This window comes from Ylistrum balloti, unplaced genomic scaffold (assembly GCF_031769215.1).
Source record: "Ylistrum balloti isolate Yb309-2 unplaced genomic scaffold, AGI_CSIRO_Ybal_v1 Utg369844, whole genome shotgun sequence".
NCBI classification, from domain to species: Eukaryota; Metazoa; Mollusca; class Bivalvia; order Pectinida; family Pectinidae; genus Ylistrum; species Ylistrum balloti.
Genome location: NW_026782000.1, coordinates 21,125 through 32,629, shown reverse-complemented (window position 1 = coordinate 32,629; position 11,505 = coordinate 21,125). Strand labels below are relative to the sequence as shown.

The 11,505-nt window shown below is 35.1% G+C and overlaps 1 protein-coding gene across 1 annotated transcript; it reads right to left on the bottom strand.

Annotated features, from left to right (window-relative positions):
- Positions 1-1,923: 1,923 nt before the first annotated feature.
- LOC132545358 (uncharacterized) lies at positions 1,924-3,504 on the bottom strand. The gene has a single exon (XM_060209037.1). The coding sequence runs from the start codon at positions 3,502-3,504 to the stop codon at positions 1,924-1,926; it is 1,581 nt and encodes a 526-aa protein (XP_060065020.1).
- Positions 3,505-11,505: the final 8,001 nt, after the last annotated feature.

The window sequence follows — 11,505 nt, the reverse complement described above, 5'->3', positions numbered from 1 at the left end:
CTTGACAAATGTCGTTGGATTAATATTGATTGACATTGTAAATGATTTGAAATGATTTCCATTGAGGTGTTGCCTACATCAAGATGTGTTTTAATAGAGAATTTTGTACACAATGATTTCGTCATTATCTATCATGACAGTTTTTCTTAAATCACACAAAAGAACCAAATAATGTCTTGCATGATTAATTTACGAACGATATGAAGAGCAAATTTAGAAAGCAATGAAGGATTATGATTATATTTGACTTTTCATTTGTGGGTAATATTTTTTTAACAAATTCATACCACTATAAAATAACACAGAGAGCGAGAGAGAGACAGAGACAGAGACAGAGAGAGAGAGAGAGAGAGAGAGAGAGAGAGAGAGAGAGAGAGAGAGAGAGAGAGAGAGAGAGAGAGAGAGAGAGAGAGAGAGAGAGAGAGAGAGAGAGAGAGAGAGAGAGAGAGAGAGAGAGAGAGAGAGAGCGAGAGAGAGAGAGAGAGAGAGAGAGAGAGAGAGAATTCATTCTTTGCATCTGCATCAGTAACCGATGTTTTATATGAGCTGCATTGCTTATAAAGTGTTTTTACAAGTCATGCTTTACAAGCTGTTTAATGTGATTGAACAAAAATTATGCATATCACTATGAATTGAATATTCAAGTTGCTTTTTTTCCTCGCCTGTTAAAACGCAGTTTTCGTGTATGAATAAAAATACACACGTCTGTGATATTCTACTTCCTGTGATATTTTGCTAAAATTAATAAAAGAAATATAAACATGTGAATGTCTGAATTTTCTCAGTTTTTGTCATAGCAACTTGGATCGTTTTCATTGGGGGTAAATCTGGGGTAACATTTCTTCCAAAAGTGAATATTTGTTATTAACAAATGAGCTCGAATCACATTCAACATACGTATTTCAGTAACATTTGATTTTGAATAAATTCATCCTAATATTTTTGTACCAACCTAGTATATCCACAGAGAATTATGCAACACATATGATGCTTTCAATGTCATTTGTAATTAAGATGATATTCAATGCTATGGATTTCCCTTCTTTTGATATAAATATATTATCATATTCATATCATTGTGTACTCGATATGATTCAGAAATAGAAAATAAAAGGCTATAAACATAAGAGTAATACAGCAAATATATTCAATAATATCGTTTGATTTAAAAGGTACAGGATCGACATTTTATAATAATCACTGATTTTCGTTAAACTGTTTTAGGTATTACATGTTGACGCTCTTTAAGATTTTATTTATACGATATCATTGTCGTATTAACAAGCAGAAAGTTTACAATATTAAGATATACTATGTTGCCTGAGAGCCAATAAGTAGGTATGGAATTTCGTTAAACAACAAAAATGACACTTACATTACCCGAAATCTTTCTGATTATTTTAAACTTCAATTGATATAATTTGAATGTGAATGAGATTACTTAATATCATATTCCGCTATCACATTTCAATAAGAGTTTTAGAATCAAATGAAAAATAGGGAAACTCTGAAACCTGCAGATATATTTACTTCATGTGAAATGTGTTCACTTGTTTCCCTCTATAAGCTATATAGCACACAGCAGTGTACCAACTTCTATGATACATTATTATGTATGCAATGTTGTTAAAATAGAAAAAGAAAACACCAGTATGTCAACAAAATCGATAATCCAGTCTGTTCTTCAATAAAACGAGGACAAAGTATTTACACGGAGACTCCTGAAAATGTTCAGAGGGAATATGCACGTAATTTGAAATCATAATCCCAAATAAATATAAAAACTGAATGAAATTATTTATTGAAATGACATTGCATGCTACATTATACAGGTAGTTATTCACTTACTATGTTCATGTCAGCTTGAGTAGTCAAGGAAGCAACCCCATATACATACACACACCATTTAGGGTGGTGTCGAGGTTACTTTGGACTAAATCGCATGTAAAGTGAATGGAAAGCAAAAGCTGATGAAAAGTTGTAATATAATGTCAATGGTCCAAATATGTCGTGCAGAAGATGCCATACAGTTGTTTTTAGGACATTGAAATGTATATTTTGAAATGTTGAGAATGCTTGATCTATGATAAAGCTATCTATTACCCAATAGCTGAAGTTTGTAATACCAAGAAACACACATATACAAACAAAACCAACACATTTGTTATAGTTTGCATTCTGAACACATCTTGGAACATGAAGGAGAAATACACTTTGATAGTATGTTTGAATGAGATTGATGCAATTTTTGGCAACGACTGACTTCCATGTTTCGTCATAAGATAGACAACCTGCCATCACTGCAAAACAATACTTACTGTAGATAGCCAGTACTGATGCAAGGAATATCTTTTCCCTAGTACTATAGGTCAAAGCACTTGCAGTTGGAAACTTCATAATGGTTTCTGTACTGTAAAAGGCAAAAATCGTCGCAAAAACCATGATCGATTTGACAGCACAAGTACACAATACCATAGGTATAGCCATGGTGTCTATTGGATACAATGCGTGCAGAATATGGAAGACCAGGTTGAGTAATGCGAGCGCCAAAGCGACAATCATAGTTATACTGTATTGTGTTGATGACGACACACTATGGCCATCGATCTGATATGATACAGATAATAAGGGTTTCCTCTCTTCAATGCCGTTATTCTCAGTGCTGTCGTTGTTGTCATTGTTCTCACCATTTTCTTTGTCTTTTTCAACATTTGAAGAAATCATAGAACTGAACTCATTCAGTAGGGTAACACTTAATATTAGAAACTCTGCATACGCGGGAAATACATACTTCTTAGAATTGTAATAAATTAATCCGGATGTCGAATTCAAAGCACATTGTAGCCAGTCGGAAATGGTATGATTGTGTGTCACCAGACTATTTGGGTTTATAAATGTTTTGCTCCGGATAAATGAGTTAATCCAAAAACAAATGTAAATACATATCAGAACTCGTACAGCATAGTTCAATAATGGTACCTTTTTAAATCTGTGTCTTGACATGTAATGTAATATTGTAGTATAACAAAGTATTATCATAATGCGGAAGCTTGAATCGATTGTTTGTATCCATGAAAACGAATTCCAGCAATCTATCTCAACAGCGGTTTTAAAGCTAAAAAGTACAACTGACAATACCGCAAACAACCACAGGAATCCTAGTTGTAGATACTTTGATTTTCTACTTCCGTTCGATATCGACAAGTCAGTGTATGGTACGCCATGTTTGTAAATGAGACAGCCAGTCAATGTACAAGTTATTATACCAGCCACGTCAAGGAAAGTAAGAATAACTTTAATCACAAGTATACGTTGCACGGCTCCATTTGCGATTGAAAGACTTCCGGTGAAGACGATTATAGACGCAAGAAGTAAAAGAAACATGACTGTTGATGACGTACTGCAATCATAGAGCCGGAATGAACCGGAACTTCTTCGTCTGGTTCCGGCTGTAAACGGTATTACGAAAAAAGCTCGAAAAAGCACCAAGATTGCTCTCTTCATCGTGAAGTGTTTCTCTGTCATCAAATATCTACAAAGACAGATATATCAACATTAATTTAAACTGCATACGTAATAAAACCTCGTAATTGTCACAACAATTTTCATCAGTTATCAAGGTGATGCATGTGCTTTTTATGTTATCTACCAAGATTCACAAACAGATAGACAATTGTATGTTCCAGTAAAACAATGACGGTAACACGATTTTAAAACAATAATTTTAATAAAAGATCAAGGTTGAATTTATTTTCAAATCATAATTGATGAATCTTATATTGGATTAGAGAGAATTCCTTATGTCACTATTTTTATGTTCAGCGTTTCCATATCAGCTACAATGATAAATCGGAATATGTTTTCCTCAATTCTCTTGCGAAATGTGGTGGTATTCAGGCATAATTGTTATGATTTACAAACCAGTTTAATCATAAAACCACATATGTTGTACACCTTTTTTTAGATAGTTGTGAAATGATTCAGTGTTTATATAAAATATGCCATTCCTGAGTATATAACTGTTAAAGAATTCATGCAGTTGGAATAAAAATCAAATATTTAAAAAAAATTGTTTATAAAATGTGAAAATGTATTTTGATTCAGACAAGAGAACATGAAAACATCTTACCAGTAGTTTGCTGCAATATTTACCGAAGGATTTAGCCCCTGGAATGATAATCCAACCTGTAGGTGTGGGCTAAAATGTTACATGAATGTGGAAAAGGAAATAATATTTTCCTCATGGACTATATTCGCTTTTATTTCGTCTTCTTTTTAGAGCAAAGTTACCTTGCACAATCATTGTCAAGTATGTGAAACCAACAAAGCAACAAATAGTTCCTGCTTAAATAAACCACATTCCTCAATCTAACTAAAATCGTTAAAGTGATAAAACTAGATGAAATGTGTACGATACTTATCAGTTGACAAAGATTCCATACTAATTGTCATTTAGCATAAAGCATAAAGCATTCAGTGTATGCTATCCTGTAGAGATTTTATAATATATTTAGTCCTTGCGATGTAGAGTTAAGATAAGCAATTCATTTAATAGCTTTCAAGTTTTCTTCCCTGTTAAACAAACGCACGATACATTAATGAGAACTCGTAATTTCTTCCGCGCGGAAGTTTTTTTTTTGAGAATTGTCATGTTTAAATAGTACGCAAGTTATTTTTGCTGACAGGTACTTCCTCGTCGCCAGTGTACACTTATCATTTATTCTATAATTTCTCAAGCTTTTTTACAAGCATCAATATTGTAAGCTATATGTGTGAAGTGGAACACAACGTGTCGCTAGGCAATTTATATATTCCTCACTTGGTGTTAGTTTATCATCGCATTCTGATATCTTATAGCCTGTTTGTTCAGTTTTTTTGTCATGTTCTCATTTTAAGAACATGAAATTACTCACTTGAATTGACCAAGATTTACATGGCGGACGTCGTCGATGAAGCAGAAGATGCTTACGCTTTCGGAACAACTGATCTCATTCTCCTTGTACATTTTATCAGGCACGTCCGTATTAATATTTCTTTTGGTAATAATTTGCATCAGTTTTATTAGATTGGAGTGTAGGTATTATGTTCACATGTAAAATTATGGCTAATGTAGTTGATGAAGGGAAAACATGTTGTGTCTATATATTCAAAAGAACTTCCTAAATCTCTTCCCACTGAAAATGGCAAAGACTTTATCAAAGTATTTTTTTCATTTTTCTCAATACAATCTGAAAAAGCATTTCTGTAGCCCACCAAAATCAAGGGCATTCAGAGATTGTGCATAATAAGTTAATCACTAAAATGGCCTGGAAGTGAATACGTTGCTTGTATGTTATTAAATTTCACTGACCAAACGTGCTGGACTTTTGTCTTTACCCTTACATTAAATGGTTATTAAGAAATTTCATTTGTTTTGAAAGTTGAAATCATACTTACAAAAGCCACGGAACCTAAGGGACATTTGACCATTAAAGGCCAATGGAAATGAATTGCTGATCCTAACAGTTAGAAATTATGTTTCAATATTTGTCCTATATCCAGACAAATCTTTCTTCGTAGGATCTGGAAATGTAATTTTGCAACCCTTTCGGTGGCGTCCTGAAGGACTCAGAGGAGTGAATTACTTATTGGGGTATAAATCTGATCCCTGCCTTGTAGGGATCATTGCTGCTAAGCTTAATTAGAATCGGCCTTTTCTAAGTCGGTCGAAAATGTTGAAAGTTGATATACAATGATGGGTTCAATTCATTTTCGACAATGACCCTTGATGATATAAAATCCTTATAGAAATTTAGAGAGTGATGACAAGACTTAAAAAAAGCAAAATTCCATAAATGGCAACAGTGACATTGACCTTGGTTGTAGCCATAAAAGCAAGACTGAAGGTTGAAGGCAACTGTACCAGCTACATGGTTTTCTTAAGTGCAATGTTTTATATTACTAGGTTCAAAAAGGTTTCATTCTTGCAGAATTCTGAAATACTGTTTATTATATCGCTGACCACTTGTGGCATCAAAGACGACGAATCACCAGGAGGATTTTGCACTGAGATACTCTCATCAGGATGAAGTGATGTAAATGTTGACGACTGGTCAAGAGGATTTGCCACTGAGAAAGACTTGGCACAAATGATAACGGAGATGATTTGGCACCGACATGGGTTCATCTGGTTGCAACTGATCATGATGTAATACAAAAAAAGATGATGCATCTTGAAGATTGCTCTGGTTGGTGTATCCATCTGACTCGGGACTAGTCACGTTTAATTCATGCAGTTATGTTGCTCGAATTACATTACATTGAATGGATCTGGTGTACATTGTAGATTGTCGGTTGGTGTGACTTTTCATCTAATCCCGAAACCAAAAGCAAATGCGTTCCAAATTTCTGCACACTTGTGTTGCTCTTGAAAATTTGAATCCAACTGCATGCTACAATTTTGGGAAACCAGCAATGCTCCTATATCTCTCTGTGACTTCATTTGGCATGTCCGATTTAAAGATTCTCTTTATCAAGCATTAGTTTGGACCTATTTTTCACTTGGAATTTTATTTTGATGTAAAAACACCCTTTCGGTCTTTCTTGTCTAGGTTTAGCACTTTGTTCTCAATGAGGCCTATTGCTATATGATGAACATAACTGAGCCCTTTCATCATTTATTTCATTTACCAAGTTTCTAGCTGATGAAATGGGCTGTTGAGGAATCAGGGTTACTAGAGCCATAAATATTATCAGTGCATGTTTCCAGATAATTTCGAAATTTTATGTCTCTGACCTATAGTTGTATTGTCTATTGAAGCAATTAAGTTAGTGCTGAGCTGAAACTACGAAAGACACTGTTGTAAGTTCATTAGTAGCACACACACATGTTCCCGACATCTTAACAAACTTCATTGTCTTCTGTGGCGTTTTAGGAGGGAAATAGATGTACATATGTCATTGTGAAGGGGAGCCATGCAGGGTACCTTATATTGTGTTTCTTCGATTCCCTCTGCCATGTCTTAATTCTGTTCTCCACGTTAATCTAAAAACAAAACAAAAACAAAAAACAAAAAAACAAAAACAAAACAAACAAAAAATAAAATGAAAAATGAGGTGGCTCTTGGAAAAAGATTTAATCAATTTTATTTGAAAATCTATACTCGTCTACACTAAACATTTCAAATAACGTATGAAATTTGATTGAAGGGATTTTACGTTATAGAACTCTTGTCCGTAAAGAAAATGTTCATTTAGCATAGCTACTTGTGTCAGAAAATTACGTCAATAACGGAAGTCGATGGATACATATATTGTATTTTATTGAAAAAAACCCATTAACATGTATGGAGAATTCTCTGTTTACTCCCATTTCTAAAGTTTATTTCCGATCTTACTTTAATTTCAAACACACTTTCAGTAAGCTATGTACATCAATACGAAAGATTAAATTTTCTCTTATTCATCCTTTCCTTTTCATTGAACAAGGTGTCCATAGGACAGGTATGCTCATCTGGAGCAAGAGGCCCATCGGGCCTGTATCACTCACCTGGATCTTAAGGCCCAGCAATGATGTATATGCCTGCAGGCTTGCTGTTTCAAATATTTCCAAATTAAATCTCAGTCACAGTCAAGACCAAAAGGTAAATTCTTATATCATCACTGTCTTTCTCATTTGTTTCCTAGTAAGAGTTTATATGGTTATCGGGTTAAGAGATGTGTTTATCTCTTGATGCCAAGCAATTAATATATATATACATATATAAAATCAAAACATTAACATGGCAAATAAAATCGCTAACGTTTTCCGGCCTTGTGGCCATCTTCATATATATATATATATATATTGGAAATGTGGTTAATTCTCCGTGCCCAGTAATCATAGAAAAAAAAAAAAAAAAAAAAACACTGGAAAGCACATGATGTAAAACATAAACGCTTTCATCTCTTCTAATCGTATTAAAGAGATACATACATATATATATTGGTAATATAGAGATGATGACAGGATAACAAATTTAATTAATGTTTAATATTGTAAGCAGAGAATAGATCGATAGTTGTGAATAATCATAGAGTGTATTGTTTCCAGTTAAGATAAACTTGAATGTTGGAACACCGTGATTTGTTTTAAAACAGGGAGGCTACCGGTCAGAAATGGAATTTTCACAACACTGAAATTAAAATCGCTATCGCTGTTCGTTCCTTTTTCAGGTAAGTGGTAAGCGTTTAAGACGAGATAGTATGTCGTGCCCTTGATTTCGAACTCTGACTGGTATCTCACTTGATTTAAGATGAAACTATTGCACATGATGTTGTATATATGACGTTATTTTCGTTTCTTAATAACTATCACCATGTAATACGCCATGAGACAATTGTTAACAAAATTCTGTAATCAATTAAGAAATTCTAAACTGACGGCGACACAGTTATCAGTTAGTTAGGGTCAAAACGATCATGATATTGATTATATGATAAACTTGAGACGATGACCTCTATTGCTATTCTGAATCAGGATCAAAGTTAAGTTAATTGTGAATCAAATAACGACACATTAATATTACTAACTTATCAACATGATTGTCCCATACCACAGAGAAAGGTCACACGTGTTCCTAATGGCGGGAACATGAATGAAATTCAAAATCAAAGTTCAAAGGTCAAGAAGATTTTCATACTGTTTTACTGTTATTGCTAATAATACTATTTGATAAGAAATAGAAACACTGGAAAAGATTATACCCGTGGTGGTTTTCCAGTTATTTTGTTGCGCTTCACATTGTTGTATGCATGTATTATTAGGTAGCTTTGATTATCGATTTTCTTGCATAATACGTCTCAGTTATCTATTAATAAATCAAAACAACAATGGGATCTAGATACTACTCGTAACATTATAGGAAAGTCTTGGATAATCCCTGCAAAAGTGCATTCTTTGTATACATGGTGATTATTTGTGATTTTATAAATCTGAGAAATTCCATTTGTCACGACACTATATAATGATAAAGAGCGTGTTTTATCATCCAGGGTAGAACATACAGTCATGAGACAGAAGGGAATAACATTCACTACTCTTTTTTAGTAAACAAAATGGAACAGATAATGACAACACATTTTAATCAGATATAGGTTATTCCAGTTATACATGTTTTAATAAGGCAAATTTGCAAAAGAAATAATTCCGGTTGTAATTCAAAGATTTAATTTTTATCAATTATATGCCAAAAGTCACAAAGAATCGAAATGTGGAACAGTTGTTTGATTTATTGTCAAACATTGCCAATTATTATTGATGACTATTCAAGGTATATATAACAAACACCTGTCTAATCTGACACCCTGTGGGACACAATATATTGGTCAGATTAACCTGTCTTATGTGACATCCAGTGGGACAGAACATATTGTCAGATTAACCTGTCTTATGTGACATCCAGTGAGACACAACACATTGGTCCGATTAACTGGTCTTATGTGACACCCAGTGGGACAGAACATATTGTCAGATTAACCTGTCTTATGTGACACCCTGTGGGACACAACATATTGTCAGATTAACCTGTCTTATGTGACACTCAGTGGGACACAACATATTGTCAGATTAACCTGTCTTATGTGACACCCAGTGGGACACAACATATTGTCAGATTAACCTGTCTTATCTGACACCCTGTGGGACACAACATATTGTCAGATTAACCTGTCTTATGTGACACCCAGTGGGACACAACATATTGTCAGATTAACCTGTCTTATGTGACATCCAGTGGGACACAACACATTGGTCCGATTAACTGGTCTTATGTGACACCCAGTGGGACAGAACATATTGTCAGATTAACCTGTCTTATGTGACACCCAGTGGGACACAACACATTGGTCCGATTAACCGGTCTTATGTGACACCCAGTGGGACACAACATATTGTCAGATTAACCTGTCTTATGTGACACCCAGTGAGACAGAACATATTGGTCAGATTAACCTGTCTTATGTGACACCCAGTGGGACACAACACATTGGTCCGACACAACATATTGTCAGATTAACCTGTCTTATGTGACACCCAGTGAGACAGAACATATTGGTCAGATTAACCTGTCTTATGTGACACCCAGTGGGACACAACACATTGGTCCGATTAACCGGTCTTATGTGACACCCAGTGGGACACAACATATTGTCAGATTAACCTGTCTTATGTGACACCCAGTGGGACACAACATATTGGTCAGATTAACCTGTCTTATGTGACACCCACTGGTACACAACATATTGGTCAGATTAACCTTTCTTATCTGAGCACTATGTAAAAACAAAATACCACCAACAATACGTTAAGTCGTTGTTCTAATGAATATTAATGCATCAACATGTGATGTCCAATCTGCCAAAAACCATTTCTGGACGATGACTGGTCAATGTTTTTGTACATCCCGGATCTAGGGTACACAAAATCTGCAGGAAAAAGTATACACACCCATCCCAACTTAGGAAATGCTTGTTTGGTAACACTGATGACTCCTCCATTCACACAAATACACCAAAACTCCGTTCCAATGAAGTTTTAGACTTCCGGGGCCACTGTATGCTCTGTGCCCAGCCTGCAACATTATTGGGAAGAAAGAGAGGAGTAGATGTTTTCCCTGTCCGAACAACTGACTTCCAAGACCAGATCCCAAGTATTTGCGAAAGAAGGAATGATGACTGGGCTATGCAGATTAAAGGACGTATACAGGCGGTGAATGATTTGCACGCAACAGACGCTCTTTACCATCAAACCTGTAATGTAATTTTTTAGAACAAACAGAAATGTCCCCAAGGCGTTTTCATTTTCCACAAGTGGGACTCCAAAGTTAGGAGGGCATAGTTCGCAGATAGAAAACTTCCAGAAAATAATTGATTATTTGGAAGAAAGAGCAGACCAACAGGTTACTTTGCTGGAGCTCGTAGAAAAAAATGAAGGAACTGAGCAGTGAAGGAGAGGGATTTTCCGATAGACAGAGAAAAGAGAAGAGAAAATTACAAGAACACTATGGAGGTGGAATACTATTCACAAGCAATTCAGAAAGTCTGATATTATAACCATATAGGAGGCTATGTCAACAATTCTCAAACAATTTCAACAAAAGTCCACGAACTTTGATGAAGAAGCAGAGAAGAGGAACATTATAGAAGCTGCTGCGAAGATCATCAGACATGATATCATGGGATGAGTGTCAAAACTGACGTCGATTCATCTTCAGAAGACATCGGTCCCCGAGACCACACGGTACATCTAGAAGAAAACTATCCAGGTAAAAGATCAACTAAAAGTATCGGCCATTGGACACGCAATTACACAAAGTACAAAACCTAGGTAATTGCTGTCCCCGCTGCAACCTGGACTTGGACTTCAAGTACATCACTAGTTTGGATTACGATTGCTGGTTAACACCCTGTATGCCGTATGCCTTGGGATTATGTGTATCATAACAAGAAGTAAAACGCCGTAAACACGGCTTTGATTGTTCCGTCAGC

Excerpts from the sequence above, each read along its gene's own strand:
- LOC132545358 (XM_060209037.1), bottom strand. The coding sequence starts at position 3,504 with ATGAAGAGAGCAATCTTGGTGCTTTTTCGAGCTTTTTTCGTAATACCG.